General features: G+C 44.3%; 2 protein-coding genes across 2 annotated transcripts in view; one reads left to right on the top strand and one right to left on the bottom strand.

Moving 5' to 3' along the window:
* Window positions 1–1,959: 1,959 nt before the first annotated feature.
* T265_00513 (hypothetical protein) lies at window positions 1,960–10,299 on the bottom strand (the record flags this gene model as incomplete). Its single annotated transcript, XM_009164317.1, has 2 exons — window positions 1,960–2,096; window positions 10,146–10,299. 2 exons carry the CDS (start codon window positions 10,297–10,299, stop codon window positions 1,960–1,962), a joined length of 291 nt encoding a protein of 96 aa, XP_009162581.1.
* The window catches only part of T265_00511 (hypothetical protein), a gene marked incomplete at both ends in the record, with an annotated part of 28,838 nt that continues 19,246 nt past the window's right edge, over window positions 8,615–18,206 (top strand). The window contains one exon of the mRNA XM_009164315.1: window positions 8,615–9,426. Within this exon, the coding sequence (XP_009162579.1) occupies window positions 8,615–9,426 (812 nt within the window). The remainder of the gene's footprint in view (window positions 9,427–18,206) is intronic.

Raw genomic sequence — 18,206 nt, 5'->3', positions numbered from 1 at the left:
TAGGTTAGATCTTTCGAGCAGGCACAAAGGTTATGCTACCAAGGCTAATCTACTTACATCATATTCTGGAAAGCTCTACCTGGTCCTGGAAAGATGCACTGCATCCATGCAAGTTCTGGCGATCGAGCGCTAACAGATCCTCCTAAGCCATTGAATGAAACCAGAGAGGTTCTGTCGTTTAAATTTCTTTCGATCATTCGAGCAGTTTGTTAGTGTTAGTTGCTAAGCAAACTTCCTATATTTTCACTTCTATTCGACTGAATAGCCCACACACAAAGTAATCGAAAAAAACTGATTGCATTCGGTACTTGTGGTGATTCACCCATTGGTCACCTGAACAAAAAATGGGCCAATAAGTGGATCGTGTTCGTCCACTACACTTTGTTTATTTAGAAGTCCCTTGTTACTGATACCAACGTTCCTCCTTTGAAGAGACAAATGTTAAGAGAACCTAACCTTCCGGAGAGACAAATTTCAACCGATCCCTTCGCCACAAGTTGGATTATGTGAGACAGAAAGAATACCGAGAGCCGGCTCCGTGTTGATCTGACATAACCGTACGAAAGACGGATCGCACAACGACTGATGGACAACCAATTAGAAAACACGTAAACTCGTGTCTGATTGGCTGATCGATAGGTGCAGGCAAAGTCGACATGGTGCAAGCCGATCACGTGACCAACACTTCAGGTGATCTAACTTGCATCAATATGAGACAAACTTATCTCTTAAGCATTGTTTATGCTGTGGCAATTTTTAATGCGCAGATCCTTAAAAATTCAAAAATCTAATGAATTGATATTTGTTTATAACAAACCCTTATTTAGCAAACGTACCGATTGGGACGACTTTGTGATTCGATTTTGCAGCGTGACCCCTTGCTTTTAGTGAAATCCCTTAGTTGAAATTATTCTTCCTTGAGTAGAAGACCGGAAAAACAACCGCGACAAGCACATAGGGCCGAATTTTCATATATATAGAGAAGTGAACTTTGGGTGCATCCACCCAAATGTCCGCTGTCTGAACAGGGTGAATGTTACCGAATATAGACTCATGCGCAAACTAATTTGGTCTTTCGAGAGACTCACCTGGAACCCAGCTGAATCTCTCGTTTGTAATGTTTCCAGGCAACTGAATGTGCTGCACCAGGTCACCTCATGTTTCAGTCACTACGACATTCGAGACATCGCGATACATGTATATTTGTAATGCACTACTCATAAGGTTGCTGAAGATTCGTCGACAGCCCACGACCGGTTTCGCCTATCTTGGGGCTCATCAGGTAGGCGCAGTCCATGAAGTGAACCTTGTTCGACCCAAAAACGCCAAAAACCAGGAATGACCTCCGATCTGTGGCTGAATGCATTTCATACTTGTCATCTAACTTATTTCGTAGCAACACAGTGTTTTGTTAATGTTTTCTTCACGGGGTCGTCTATATCTCTCCGACAGAGACAATGATATGGTCACTACCTGGGCAGAACAGAGTAGTCCAAGGGTCTCGGATGCATAAGGCTCACGGTCAAGAACAAAGATGGTATCAAGGAACTACTGAATGAAGGTGCGACTTTCGAAAAAGCAATGGGGAATTGAAGCAAACTTGTCTCCTAGAAACGAGAGGAGCCCATCAGTCGACAGTATGTCCAATTTGAAGAACACTATCGCATTACGGTTTTATCTGCGGTATTGACTGTGAGCTCGTTTCGGTCTCCTTTTTTATCAAGTCATGTTATCAGGAAGGTCACATCCCTGAACGTCACCTCCGAACGCCCGAAATTTACTGCTCCACGAAAATCTCAACAGGAAAGCCGGCAAGCATCCAGGTCAGTCAATCATTCAATCAATTTAGCAAAAGCTGATGGGTGTTCATGCACGCCACAGAAGCATGACCGAATGTGATCATCGTTCAGGCATTTCATAGAGGCACGATCGATTTTGATGGGTGTTCACTAACGCCCATCAGACAGCCTGTATCAATGTCAGAAAGTCCCTTTTAAATAGCGTGGGGCCGCTGTAACTTTTGCTCTCGCACTCGCTTGTTCGGAATATAGTTATTGTGTTCCCTTCTGTGAGCCTTTTTTCTCCGGCACTAGGCACTGGAGTGGGTCAGCAGCAGATACCACAGATTGACGAATCAGCAGACATAAAACATGTAAACCCGTGAGTTAGGTGAAATAAAAAGTCCTCATAACCTCTTGGATCCTGGGCTTGTTTTTTGGTTGAACCTCCAGTCACACAGAAATAAGGGAATTCAATATCTATTAAGTCTGATAGATTTGAGTTATGTAAGGTTCGCCGGAGCCCTGTGTGATAAATGAAGAGAATTTGCCGGTTTCCCAGTGGAAACAGTAATGTAGTGCACTAATGTGCTAGAAAGTACGTATACAAGGCACTTATTGAACGAAAATCATGTTTCAAACGGACTCAGTTCATCTGAGACCTTCACTTTGGGAATCTTTAATGGAGATTTCGTACCGCAATTGAAGTAAATCTGTACTGAAAAGCCGAGAAGCAATGTCTCTTCAATGATGGGAATCTTGGGCGGCGCGCACCCCACGAACTAGCGACCTTCGGTCAGTGGGTGAACACAAGCAGCTAGCCAATGATGATGATATAACATCATCACGTGTTGATTGGTCTCTTGAGTAACAACTTCTCATATGGAAGGATCATGTGACCTGTGAGTAGTGACTTCCGAGTAGACTACTGATAATAGTAGTTCAGGATTTGTCATCGGAGGGGATTATCCGCCTAACGGATTGTTTGTGTTTGTCCAAAAAAAACAGCAATTTTATTTGTTGCTACTTAATTGAACCACATAGCGGTCGGATTGGCAAATGGCCCAAGCAGTTTTCTTTTGCATATGATCGATTAATTTACCGGATCAATAATCTAGAACAAATCCGCTTGAGGTGTTTTCAGTTCTCGCTTTTCAGTGGAAGGTTGAAACGTCCTGCTCTGTTTCCTCGTGTATTTCCTCATGTATAGTTGTTCCAGTTTTTTTTCGACTCTGAGTGTTCGCTCTCGTATCAGATACTGACGAAGATGCGCGTTTCTTCAATACCTTTTCGGCCTCATTGTTGTGACCTCCAATTACAGGAAGGCTTGGTTGTATTGGAGGAGCGGTGCCATTTCAGAGGGAACACTGTAGAGATCATGTAGTTGCGTGCGTGATTAGTGCCATTGTAGGGAAGGTCATGAGACGGAAAGCGTACTTTATTCCGAAGAAATTTAGCACCGATGTTCATGAAGCCAAGGAAATACATCAGATGGTGGAGCGTACTGATTCTCAGCCGGAACTCTAGTCTAGCATATTCTCCAGATGAATGTGCTGCACGGCCTCGTGTCATAGTCGGAGCAGTATTCGAGACGCCGCAGTATATGTTCCTGACGGAACACTAGTAATGAGGTTGATGGAAACGCTTCCGTGGTCCACGACCGGCTTCTGTCATCTTGGATTTCGTCCGGCAGACGCCTTCCCCGAGCTTCCGTCAACCGCATGTTCTAACTGAACACATCTATTTATTCTTAACGGGAAGTTCGCCTGAATGTCAGTCGAATCTCTGGTTGATGATGTTCTCCAAACGAATGTTCTGTCACCTCGTGTTTCAGCTGCTTGCGATGTCGCAGTATATTTTCTATACTAGACCAACAAAAACTGACCTCTCATACGGGGACCGTGACTAAGCCTATTTAGCTTTATTCTCATAATCTTGTCGGAAGTACTTCCTTGCCACAAGTTTATCGGGAATATATGAGGCCATCTGTTCGTCTTCGTTATCTTTAGTCGCATTCTTTGTACATCTTATAACCTTATTCAAAACGAATTCATTGGGGACATTCATCCCTACCATTGATTATCTGCACACGGAGTTGGTTTTGATGGAGGACTGAATCTCTCCTTTATAATGATCGAAGAATTTTCAGCAACCTTTGAGTAGTATGTTACCCCCAGGACACTCATTCTCTTGATTTTGGGTCAGCCCCGTTTTTCTAATCTTAGTTGTGTTTCACATTTATCGTCTTGAAAAAAAACTTGTAGTAATCCCAAAAGTGCTCCTTCAGAGACTGTCGAGAATGCTTATTGTACAAAGAAACCGCATACTCGATTTCCACGGACCCGTTTGGATTGTTCTCAACTTCCGATCATTTTTTCGTACCCAGGTGATTTTTTTCATCTGCACGCTAAATAGTTCCTTAGCCACAATGACAAGGTACTCCGCGTGACCTTATTTGAAAGTGTGCGATTTTGGTTTGCCGTTTTTGCAGCTGTCTTGACGCGTGAGGGAGGCACCAGGGCTGAGATAATTTGAAGTTGCCCAAGCTTAGACAGGAGCAGTCAAGATCCCGGGTTCTAACGGCGGACCTCCCGGTGAGTAATCTCGAGCCTTGAACACTGAGCTATCTGGAGCCCGAATTATCCTTGACTTAACAAGAACTATGAGTTTGAGTTAACCTATTCACCTGGACTACAAGAAAGTTGGAAATCGAAAAACAGGCGTAGTTTCTTCAGTACCTTGTTGCCTCAAAAACAGTTACCTATTCGTCTTATTTTGTCTCCCCTTTTTATGACACACACTGATTGAACTCAAATGCGACTGGACTGATACCAGAAGCGATATGATTCTGCCAAGCCTTGTTCTGAGTTGAATCCTTCAACGCAAATGCCAGGTGCTGCATTGGACTTTACAAGCTATATTGTGAATAGTTATCAGAAACTTAATTTCACACTCATCTGGCTGATTGGTTGTTCATCTCCTTAGCGAAAAAATGCAGCTGAAAAACCCGAGTAAATATATGACTAGTTTCCGGAAGTCTTCTGAAAAATGGACAGCCTACCTGATGAGCCCCAGAAAGGGTGAAACCGGTCGTGGGTTGTCGAAGAATTTTCAGCAACCACATGAGTAGTGCATTAGGACTGGACAGTCCGATTTCGCCCTGTACTTGTTCATTGATGCGATTTTTCTCCGTAACGAAATTCCGTCCGATGCACAGGTGATAAAAAGGCTAAGAATTCTAACGAGGAACTAAGTGGAGCTGGAAAAAGTCATTTGTTCAAGTCAACTTATGGAGAGGTTTAACTGCATTTGTACGTCATGCTTGCTGCCACGGACGCTCCCCCATAGACCTCACCACCTACTTTAGGCTCACGAGTCTTATAAAAATTGCTGAAAACACTCTTTTACGTAATCCAAAGAATTACTGAAGACGATGGGTGCTAGGAGTTCGATTCTTACCGGGTTGGCCACGAACACGTTGACCGAACACGGTAGTCTTGGGGATTGGAACATCCGTGGCACTTTACTCCGTAAAATTTAGGCTACCCGATTATTCCAAAATCGACGGCCGTTGCCGTGCGGATTTTGCGACCAAAGCTGTGGATGCGAAGCCTAATCGTCCTCCTGTCAAGGTCTGCATCATTTGGCAATTCCTCAGCCCACATTCAAACATGAACTTTGCAGATAAAAGTACACCTTCGTGCCACATCGGCTGTTGCGTAATGACATCAGCTGAATCGCAGTTTTCACCATATATTATGGCTGCCAAACGCCAGCATGCACTATTGTTTAAAGCTTTCTCTGTCGCTCATAATGATGATGTTGTTCATGTTGGTGTTGTTGTTGTCGTTGATGATGATGATGATGATGAGGAGGAGGAGGAGGAGGAGGAGGAAGAGCATGATGATGATGATGATGATGATGAGGAGGAGGAGGAGGAGGAGGAGGAAGAGCATGATGATGATGATGATGATGATGAGGAGGAGGAGGAGGAGGAGGAGGAAGAGCATGATGATGATGATGATGATGATGAGGAGGAGGAGGAGGAGGAGGAGGAAGAGCATGATGATGATGATGATGATGATGAGGAGGAGGAGGAGGAGGAGGAGGAAGAGCATGATGATGATGATGATGATGATGAGGAGGAGGAGGAGGAGGAGGAGGAAGAGCATGATGATGATGATGATGATGATGAGGAGGAGGAGGAGGAGGAGGAAGAGCATGATGATGATGATGATGATGATGATTCGGATTAGGATGACTCGGATTCGGATGATTCGGATGATGATGATGACGATGATGGTGGTGACGATGATGATTCGGATGATGATGATGATGATGATGATGATGATGATGATGATGCTGATGATGATGATGATGATGATGTTGATATGCAGACAAGGTTAACTGACGCAAACATGCAGTAAGACTATTTTAGGTCTCTTTATTGAAGGTTCCGTATCGTTCCCTCAAAGTCCCTTAGTGTAACACCGCTGTTCTCCAACTCGACATCTGCAAAAACGACAAGTCTCTCACACGGTCCCGTCTCCTGACAACATCGGCGTACTTGGTGACTGGCTGCGATGTGGCCTGACTTGATCCCCCTTTCAATACGGTCATTGTTTCCTCTCCCATCGAGTGATGTATATCGGTTGGTGGTGTCGCTTTACGCATACGTCAGTAAACAAGGCATAAAACCTCAGGGCAACGTGTATATCAGGCCTTGGGCGAAAGTGAATTAGTTAGTAACCTGAGCCCGTTCGCCCACAAGCCCACCACTCGGAATCAGTAACGTGACATACTTTCTGAAAACCCCATCCCCCATTATAACTCTCCGTAGGTATTGCCTCGTTGCACGACGCCTTCAAGCTTCATTTTGGTTGTACATGTTTGGTGTGGTTATCTCTCAAGTAGGGAAAACCTGCCTTGTCCTTTGGAGGTCCTTCTGGAGAAGAAGAGCTGTCTTGGAGTGTGGACTTCTACTGCTTAACAGCCGGGTGTATCTTTACAATTTTTAGCTTCTACTGAAGTGTGTCGAGTGCCTGTCGTTCGGTTAAACGAGTTTTCCGTATCTGTTAAAGGATTTTCACTGTGAGTCCATGGGAATTTGAAAAACACCGGCAAATGCCAGGAATCTTTTTCAATGCCCATATTCTATTAAAGAAAACTCATCGACAGCAAACTTTAAGTGAATTTGGGCTATACAAGCATTCACTATGTAAGACGAAAACGGGCGGACCATACAAACAATTGACGAGTTAGTCGTTGGAACGTTGTATTTCGGTGTGTGAGTAATGATTTACTTTTATGGCAAATTGGCTACTCACGAGTAGTCGCCAACCTAGTTGCCCGCACTATTCTGATAGATGAATGCTTTTGTTATACCATCAGCTACTTGTAGTCGTTAGCCTGACAGTCACGTGACCAACCCCACATACGTCCACCGGGGGAGACCAGCTGAAGAATGGGCTAGGTAAGAACCTAGCAGGGCTGAGCAGGCGGGTTGCTTTATCGAGTGAACGGTGCTGTAAATTAAGGTCAGCTTAGGATACACTGTGATCGCGAGCTGCGTGGACCCAAACAATGAAAATACCGGAGTTGGTTGCTTCGGCTACATCCAAGATGGTTCACCAGTGTACCTTACTGTAGCAAAAGGCCCGCTTATGAGGGTGAGAGAAGAGGGAATATTTGATCCATTCGAATTGACTAACAAGAGGACATATATCCTAGGGTGCAACTATGTTGCCACCATGCCTCATTCAAGCATTATTCTGATGTTGGTTAAAGGAATACTTCGAAAGCGATCTTTCATGAAATTCACCAAAGCATTGCAGGGGAACCCACTGTTCTCGTTTAGTTTAACTCAACCTCTTTGGTATGTGGATTAATTGTAGTCCCTGGGGACTTTTCCGTTGTCCTGGTTCCACTCGAACTAGGAGATGTATTTATTCTGTCAGAATTTTATAAGTACTTGAGTAATCACTGACAATGGACGATCGGAAAGGAAGAGGCTGGTGACGTTATTTCTAAGAGCAGTGGTTGACGCATCAACTCTGAAACCTCGGCTGCGTTCGGAAAGTTCGTAACGTTTCGACTACTGTGGAAAACCATCGTCAAGGGATAACTGTCAAAGCTAAAGTGCTCTGGATTTTGAAGACAATTCTAACGGACTGGATGACTGAGGTGGGACTATATCGTCTATCAATGTGGATGAACTTTTACTCAAGTAACGCCACCTTCTCTGGTCAGGCGGCTCTTTGCTGATTGAGTGATTTTACTTTGAACGTCTCTTATTTATTCGACCGTAATCAACGACGTTCTATCTGGAACTGCTGTCCAGTCTTGTGGTATCTCCGACAAACTGACACGCGCACGCGTGAGCTCTGTCAAATCACTTTCCTCGTTCAATTAGACTGAACGAAAGAAATGATTGCGCAAATCAGATAGCTCTGTGTTCGTATGACAGCACGTGGCATTCGGAACAAAAGCAGGCAAAGAATGGACCTTTGGAGGGGGTAGTGATTGACAGAGCGTGGTGGGTGTTTGCGAGCGTGGGTGTGTGAGTGGTTGAATTAGCCACCAGTTGCTGCTATCCCTTGCGCTGACTGGCCCTCACGCTTGCATGCTTATGTGTGGCAGCGATGACTTAGATTGACCAATCAGCCTCCAGATTAAATGTGATCGCAATTTGATTGGCCCGCGCGCATCGGCGGAAAGGCGCAACAAACACACGGCACGTTTGTTTGTTCGCTCGTTCTGATGGACAAGCGCCAGTGGCGTGTACGGAATAGGACGATTGCTAAAAAAATCAAAGCTGCTGCCAGGCGGCCCAGAGTATGACAGTGACAACTGCCACTGTCAGTTCTGAACTTTGGCCCCTACATGATGCAATGGAGAACGGTCATATGTGTCTATCATTGTCAACCGGAAACACTATGCTGGTTAAGTGCAGTCCGGCGTCACCCGGAATACACACAACTATCGGCAATGCGAACAATAGTAATACAGAGCCTATGCAGATATCTACAATCACCACCACCACCACCACCACAACAACAACAACAACAACAACCTGCTCGGCTTTGAGTACCCTGATGCAATTGGCCAATTTCCCCAGCTCCTTCCTGCCTGGTTCCCGCCGAACTGCCTCTGAATTGGACCATGACGTCAACGATACGGTACGATGCACCGGCTGTCGAAGTCTTATACTGGACCCGTTTTATCATCGTGTTGTGGATCAGTCATGGCATCAAGCCTGTCTACGTTGTTTCACATGTGGAATATTGCTATTGGATAGATGTTACACCAAAGAAGGACAAATGTATTGCCGTGCTGATTTCCCCCACCACCCCACAACAACAACAACAACAACAACCTGCTCGGCTTTGAGTACCCTGATGCAATTGGCCAATTTCCCCAGCTCCTTCCTGCCTGGTTCCCGCCGAACTGCCTCTGAAGTGGACCATGACGTCAACGATACGGTACGATGCACCGGCTGTCGAAGTCTTATACTGGACCCGTTTTATCATCGTGTTGTGGATCAGTCATGGCATCAAGCCTGTCTACGTTGTTTCACATGTGGAATATTGCTATTGGATAGATGTTACACCAAAGAAGGACAAATGTATTGCCGTGCTGATTTCATGCGGTGAGTTAGACTGCTTCCATTTGTGGGTTAACGCGTGATGTGGGTACGAAAACGCAGTGGTACGTAAGCTACTTATAAAAATATTTGTTTTGGTGACCCCCGTGAAGGATAGGGAGTACCACATGGGATCTGTTGCGAATACTGGGACACACAACCATCCTTTTTTCCGAAATATCTCATCAATCGGTCGACACGCAATTCATAACTCACTTTATCCAAGACAAACGTGCTTTGATGCCAAATTTCCAAGCGAAAGGCAGCAGACAAGCATCATCGCTTTACTTCCTGCGTAATGCGAAATACCAGCTGAGCAATCATGAGTCGACATTTATTCATTCAAGTGGATACTTGGCACGCTTCGAGTTATCAGTATAATAACAGAATAAAAATTAAAGTAAATTAAAGACAAAATACGACACAGAATGGGAGAAACCCTTCTCAACTTCTTGCTGCAGCGGTGGGGGGTAACTAGTTTGAACATCGGACAAGTGCTATTGATTCGGGCTAGATTCATCAGTCATCAGACTATCGAGTTAGCAGATTAGCAGGCTTTTTCTGAGTATGTTATTGACGCCTGTTTATCATAGCTAGAAATTAAGTTGTCGAAGCAATTGCTGAGTCATCAAAATAGTTTCGGCTATTGCGAGTCCGTTGACATTCTAAGCACTCCTGTTTGGAAAATTCATATCGAACTTAACAAAATACACTCATTTGCAAACCTACCTGATGAGCCCGAGACAGAAAGGCGAAACCGGTCATGGGCTGTCGGCGAATTTTCAGCAACCTTATGAGTAGTGCATTACAAATATACATGTATCGTGATATCTCGAATATCGCAGTGGCTGAAGCATGAGGCGGCCTGGTGCAGCACATTCAGTCGCCTGGAAACATCACAAACGAGAAATTCAGCTGGGTTCCAAGTGAGTCTTACGAAAAACCAAATTTGTTTCCAAATGGGTGTAGTTGGCTAATTTCGAGTAGAACATGAGTTTGACGGAAACCTGGGGACTGCGTCTACCTGATAAGCCCGAACCAGACGGGCGAAACATTTGGTGGGCTGTCGAAGGGGTTCGAGCAACCTTATAAGTAGTGCATTACTTATCATATCATACTTCTTCGCTTCCTGATTTTGCCTTCATATAACCAGGTGATGTGCCATTCCGTTTAACACACTTCGTTGTTGCATCGAACTGTCCCCTGTTGGCTGATTTGTGGAGAAGGATTTAAAAAGTGCTGTGCTCTACTTGTGAAATTTATATAGTTATTGTCCGTTTTTTATTTGAAGGCATCAATCCTTCAAGGTGAGCTGGCTGCATTCAGCAACCTCTCTATGCATCAACCCTCTCATTGAGTCGAATCACTGATGATGATCAGTTTATTTCTTCATGATCCTCTATTCAAAAAATCACACCTCTCCTCAGGCCGCCTAAGATTAACAACGATTAGCCTAGACATAATATACTACTCACAAGGTTGTTAAAAACTCTTCGACAGCTCACGACCGGTTTCGCCCTTCTTAGAGCTCATCCGGCAGGCGCAGTCCCCGAGTTTCCGTCAACCTCATGTTCTACTTGAACCCAAATTTCACGAAATTAGCTTAGAAAACATCAAACGAGAGATTTAGCTGGATTGCAGTTGAGTCTCTCGTCAAAAAACCGATGAGCCTAGTTTTCCATTCGGACTGAAACGAAAATTTCGGAGCATTCCCCTCACCTGAGCGTTGTGGTTCATGTGTCGTTGGTGAGCCCCAGATCATTTTCCAAGCAATATACGACTCACAACTGCAAATTTCTGGGCTCAACAGCAACCTTGATATGACAACCATGTTGTTTTTTATTCGGAGTATCTTTGTCATAATTTCTCACTGTATCGTCAGTTACCATTTGATTTGTAAAACATTCAGTGCTCTTTGCCCCCCGAAAAAAGGAACATAAAACCAAACGTGTTTAGCCCCCTTGAATTTGAGCGTTCTTGATCGAAAGCTTAAATAGCTAATGAAAGTTGGATGGCTTTTTTTCAAAGCGGCCGAGGGACGGAGAGAAATTTTATTGCACCTGGTTACACTTGGAAACTGACACCATGGACGAAGGCGAAGCCGCCTTGTGAGTAATGATCAGTCAGTCGCAAGTGGATAGATGAGTCAAGTGACGAATGGATCGATAGTAGAACGAACAGAAATAGTGGGTCGATACATCCAGTGCGTCAGAATTCATACTAAAGTAAGAGTGATGTTAACCATTGTGGTGTTTTGTTGAGTGCTTGACGGGGCTGTTCAAGGTCAGTCACAGCTTTATTCTACCCATACGAAAGCAGAAATGAATAAAAATGTTTGATGTGAGTAAACTCTCCCCTCAGTATACAAATTAGAACATTCGGATTCGTGTTTTTCACTGTTCTAAGTAGAGTAATCCCCCCGATTTGAGGCCATCACGAGAGAGGATGTTTTTGCCTATACTCGGATGCGGGCGCTCTTTTGCGATGCAGAGTGGATTGCGACAGCCTCTCCGAAAGGGCTTTCCAAACAGTATATTGTACTTCCTACGTTTAACTCGATAAGGATTCTTAGTTCGACAGATGCATTCATTGCAATATCAATTAAGTCTTCACGAGAAATTCCCCTGAAATCAAGCTGAACCTCGTTCATGATGTTCTCAAGCAACTGAATGTGCTGCACCAGGTCGCCTCAGGCTTCAGTTGGTACGCTATGTGAGATATCGTGATATATTGTATACATGCAACGCACTGCCCATGTGGTTACTGAAGACTCTTCTGCAGCCCATGACCGGTTTTGCCCTTCTGTTTCGGACTCATCAGGTAGTCCCAACTTTGTTCTACTTGAACTTTATGAGTAATAAGTTAAGGCTGTATCTCTCGATACGCATTTTGACGAAAACCCGGGGAACGCGCCCACCTGATGCCAAGAAAGGCGAAACCGGTCGTGGGCTGCCGAAGAGTTTTCAGCAACCTTGTAAGTAATGTGTTAGGTTGGTGTGAATTCTTATTGGTTACTACAGGGTAAAATTGCCTGAGTTGCTGGTTGACTATCATGACGTCAGTTTGAGTGTTTTGAGATGTTTTTTTCGAGCGCTCACACCTTGGATCTCCGTTCATATTCAACATCATTTCAGTGCGATCATTGGTGCAATCGATGTCAGTCGATGTTAACTAGTAACACGTACCCATAACGTGGGCAAGGCCAACTATCGGTATTCCGCAACATGAGCATTACTTACGTGTGCTCCACGTGATTTTCTTTCGACAGGGTTAGAAATCTTACAGGACAAGATATTTAACCGACCCTGGTGGCAAACATACGATCAATTCTCATCTTGACTGACAAATAAATAACTTTTGTCTTTCTGCCCTGAGCTCGTCCTGGGCGGGTTTCGCAAAAACCGTTCCGTCAGTCCATTTAAAAATGTGAAAAGTTCGTTCTGCCAACGGCCTTTTCTACTGTTCTCAATCCTTTCCTTCCTTTACGTTCCGTACTGAGTACCCTATCCTCCATGGAAGTATGGCACTTGAGCTCTCTCTGTTATTATTGTGGTACTTACTACTGAACAGCCCGATCATAAATATAAGAGTGCAATCGATCGATGTGGAAGAATGCATAGAAGGATATGTAAAGAGAGGGTGACTTTCAAGATGACAAAGAAGAGGCTGAGTGTGGGCCGAATGTGATCCAAACAGCTGTAATGAAGAAAAGAAACTAAAGCGGATTAGTATCTATAGGGCTTCAAAATGAAATTTGTTTTTCTTGTTTAAGCAGTTGTTGCGGAACATTCCGATAGTTCAGAACTATCGCCCGGTTGATGAAGTCGTCTCTTGCTGTAACTTTCTATGAATTACGACTTACTTTTTGGGAGTGGGTTGGGGTGGGATAGCATGTCCATAAACTTAGACCTCTATAGAAATCCAGCAGGGGGATATTTGCTGTGGATTCCTCTTGGACTGAGGGAAACACTGTGTCACTCAGCTGACTGGAGTTTTGTCTCATACAACGAAGAATGATTATCGGAACATTATGTATTTGCAGTGAATGCTTTTCATAGGTTCCTGTCATCAAACTCATCAAACCATTACTAGTACGAAAAACTGGGGGAAATCGGTCACAAGCGAGTATTGTTAACCATCAATAGTTATGAAATTAACACAAGTTTCGTATAGCGATGTTTTTTCGCAGGCGTATGTCAGATTAGGAAGGACATCTAGTGACCACACCCCCGCGGAACCACCGTTTTTGACCATAACCTTTAGCGAAATATGGTGTTCGGGATATGACACATAGGTCAATAACTACTTGGGTTGTTGATTGGTTTGTATGTATCAGTCACCGACCGGTTTGGCCACACTTCCTCAGCCCCTGTGTCAGAACTAAGCGGCCCAACGGTTCATCAGTTGGTCTTAAACGAGTCGGTACCTTATTGTCGTCCGTTTTTTTGGTTCGACACACAAATGCGCGAATAGATAATACCTGGTGCAGCAATTATCCCTTACAGTAAATGCCTTTCAGGCACCACGAAATCGGTTATTGTGACGGAATTCACCTTACTAAGAGGGAAGTAGTTTTGCGACTATTCCCGAACATTTTGGGCTACTTACAGCGAACAAAGTAGTATTTGAAGGCCAACCCATGCCGAGCTGTGTACTGTGTTCGTGAGCAAACCAAATTACAGCTGTGCAGTTGAATTGTGAGCATTTGCCAGGAAAACTGAAGGTGAACAGACTTTGTTTACCTGTTTAGCTGTACGNCCGTTTTTGACCATAACCTTTAGCGAAATATGGTGTTCGGGATATGACACATAGGTCAATAACTACTTGGGTTGTTGATTGGTTTGTATGTATCAGTCACCGACCGGTTTGGCCACACTTCCTCAGCCCCTGTGTCAGAACTAAGCGGCCCAACGGTTCATCAGTTGGTCTTAAACGAGTCGGTACCTTATTGTCGATCCGTTTTTTTGTTCGACACACAAATGCCCGAATAGATAATACCTGGCGCAGCAATTATCCCTTACAGTAAATGCCTTTCAGGCACCACGAAATCGGTTATTGTGACGGAATTCACCTTACTAAGAGGGAAGTAGTTTTGCGACTATTCCCGAGCATTTTGGGCTACTTACAGCGAACAAAGTAGTATTTGAAGGCCAACCCATGCCGAGCTGTGTACTGTGTTCGTGAGCAAACCAAATTACAGCTGTGCAGTTGAATTGTGAGCATTTGCCAGGAAAACTGAAGGTGAACAGACTTTGTTTACCTGTTTAGCTGTACGGAATTAACGCGTTTCTTTTTGACTGTGGTAAAGCGTTGCGTCTAGTATTGACCGTTGACAACCGAATCTGATCGAAGGCTCAAGGTTATTGGTCTACACGAACCGTTCAGAGGGATGGCGTGAAGTGTTGTTGTCACTTTTTTTACTCACTGGGGTTGTCTAAGACAGGAACTTTCATCCCTTTGAAACCTATTTTTCCTCCACCTCACCGATTTCTGCCTCAATACGAGAGAACAATACTACCATGGCGGCAAATGCAATCTCATCCCATGTCTCGGGACTGCACCACCCATCTTGGACATGCTGATTCAGCTTATCTTATGGTCAAGTAAGTGAATCCGTCCTTTTGAGGACTGAACAGGAGCCCGAATTCCAATATACACCAGGCATTGGCAGTGCTGGGGATCATCACCCAACCCGACAACCCGAAACACAGCCATCTCGTGGCAAAAGGCGGATGACATCAAATGTTGTCTATGCTCGTGGCGAAAGGCTCAGTGCGGATGACATCAAATGTTGTCTACCACCCATAATACGTATCTAGTACCTGCCTGTTCTCAGTAGGTCACACCAGTGTGGTTACTAAATTTAGAAGTCTGTGCACCACTCTGTCCACGGGGGAAAATACAGGTGGGTAGGTATTGATGGCGGGGGGGGGGGAATAGCTGCCATGTTGCTAGGGCTAATTTCGATAACCTCCAGGCCTTTCAGTCAGCTCTCTCGAGTACTGATGAAATTGTTGGTTTGACCGTAGTGAATACGCCAGATATCTAGCACTTCTGGGTACGTTTGTTTCATTGAATACCAACGATCTTTGCATGATCTAGCTGACCTGGTGTAAGAGTGCGAGAACCAAGGTAACGGTTGAGAAGCTGATAGACATGGTTCTGTGTCTAAATAGCCCAAGGATTGGTGGCAAAGCTACCCACAAGAATGTCTGTGGTTCAGACCCTACGCTAGCTTCTTGATTGCTCATGTCTATGCCTGAACAGCATAGAGCCATCTTGGCTTCGCTCGAGTTGCATAGTAGCTTGCAAATTTTTTCTGCTGCATGGGGTATTTTTATCGACACATTTGCCAACCCAAATATGCTTGAGCTGCCGACAGTTCTAGACTTGACTTCCGAATGAATAAGGCCACTGAACGGTGGTTAACGTGTGGGAAAGTACACTACCCCTACACCTTGCTGCTCGATTCAAATCTGAACGTGTTTTTTTACGATCACATGTGTTTCAGTTTCCATGTATTCTGGCCGTCCCCAACTTCAGTGTGGATATTATTTACAAGGCCACGTATTGTCAGATTGAGGGGATAACCTACGATGCCCTTGCTAGAGTGATTGGTGGAGGAAAAGTACAACGATAATTGCTACTTTTTTCCAGGACTCAACGTTTTGCTCACGCTGAATGGTCTTCAGTAGACCGACTTGCATTGCATTCAAGTGCACGTGACTATTTTTCTCGTCCATCTGAGCCCAATCAAACTACTAATACACTCATAGGCGAACTGATACGTTTCTCATGAGGGACTCTCGAATGTCGTACCAAGTAAAACCTGTAGGCGAACCAATTCGTTTCTCATGAGATACTCTCGAATGTCGTACCAAGTAAAACCTGAGGCAGCCTGGTGCAGCACATTCTGTTGAATAAGAACATCATAAACGAGAGGTTTAGTTGGGTTTCAGGGGAGCTCCCGTGAAAACCAAATCGGTATGCTGATGAGTGTATAAGTCCAACTTCGTACAATTTTGGTTCAAGCAGAACATAATGTTGACGAAAACTCGGGGACTGCGCCTAAACGAGAGATTCAGCTGAGTCTCTCGCAAAATTAAATTAGTTTGCAAATAAGTGAACTTTACTAATTTCGTGCATTTTGGGTTCAATAGAACATAATGTTGACGGGAACTCGGGGACTGTGCCTATCTGATGAGCCCAAAACAGAAGGGCGAAGAATTTTCAGTGACCTTATGAGCATTACGAACAGTAATGATTGTTTCGGGTTCTCTGAACTCTGCAGTGTGTACACGCTAAGTGGCGCCTTTTTTTCACATCAAAACGCTCGACCATGCTCCCNTCGTCTGTGCTCACCAAATAGGAAGTGCTCATCATACCACCTTATAGTAGAATGATGATAGGTCTCAAAACGACTTTCATTGTTTCAGTAACGTACTGTAGCCGGGGAGACTAGAAGACCGAGCGGCAACATGAGGAACTGAGTTTGTTAAACTGGGCTTCCAAAGTGGACCAATGAGTAGGTTTTCGCAGTGTCAGTTAAGTGGCAGACATTCCAGTGTAATTCTGAAAAGACGCCCCTGGACATCAAATGTTTAGACATTGACCATCGCTCAGATCAAGACCAGCTGCTGTCGTCTATCATCTTCGGTTATCTGGAGGCTTCCGCCTTTCATTGTATTCGGACTTGATCAAAATAGGAGCATCTTTAGAAACAAGTGGTTCTAGAGGAACAGATAAGGGAATCTGGGTATTCTGGCAATCTGCCGCTATAATATTCGACCATCCATGTTTGGGCACATTAATTATTCGTGGGTGCGATGCAGTTGCAATAAAACTCATTGACTGGCAACTCAGGTGATGTTACTAGGGCACATTAGCGTTGGCCAATATCTGTTTGTTGCGAATCAGCTAGACGAATGTCTAGAACACACTCCATTCAAAGATATCATCTCTGCTTGACAATGGGATTCTTTTTTTCGCCTTCTCGTTCGATTTTTTCACAGTCCTAATTCGATTGGTCAGACACTCAGGTTCACAGCTGTTGTCTTATCTGGCGGATGTACGAATGATACAAGCGAGACTGTCGTTACATCATCAATCCACAGTTTTTGCACAGTGGACGTCAAAGAGATACGGTTTCTAAGATGGTTGTATTTGGTCTTAGGCTCCTCAAGGGGGAGGGCAGTTTTAGTTACTTGTGACAGAATAATTACTTGAATCAGCATGGACCAAAGAGCACACACAATGTAAGTCAAAGCCCAATCTTTCCATAAGAGGACCACTTTTTGTTTCATAAAGGTGCTGTTTGCAGAGGTGAATGCTTCTCACTGAAAACCTATTAACCTCAAAAGCTGACAGTCATCTCTGCCATCCCATACGGCATTTAAAAGTTCGACCGTGATTGCAGGTCCAAGTACATCTAGGAATGTAAGCGCTTGTCAGAGCTCAAGCTGGCTTAGTGGTTAGGGCGCGGACTTACTGACCGGAAAGTTCGACTGCTGCCGTCTAGGCTTGGGAAGGTTGACAGGACTTCGTGCTTCTCTCGGGTGGTACCCAAGGGGTACTGCAACAGAATGATTATATGCATTAATTTTACAACGACAAACTGTTATGCTGAACAGGCGAGCCAAGAATTGAGCAGTAGATTCATCGATTGTCATGAATATCCTCAACAGCGGTCAGTGGCTAAATCTAGATAGTGTATTCCATATCACCATCATCATCATCATCATCATCATCATCATCATCATCATCATCATCATCATCATCATCATCAT

The sequence above is a fragment of the Opisthorchis viverrini genome (genome assembly GCF_000715545.1).
Source record: "Opisthorchis viverrini unplaced genomic scaffold opera_v5_5, whole genome shotgun sequence".
Lineage (NCBI taxonomy): Eukaryota > Metazoa > Platyhelminthes > Trematoda > Opisthorchiida > Opisthorchiidae > Opisthorchis > Opisthorchis viverrini.
This window is presented reverse-complemented; position numbering and strand designations above follow the sequence as displayed.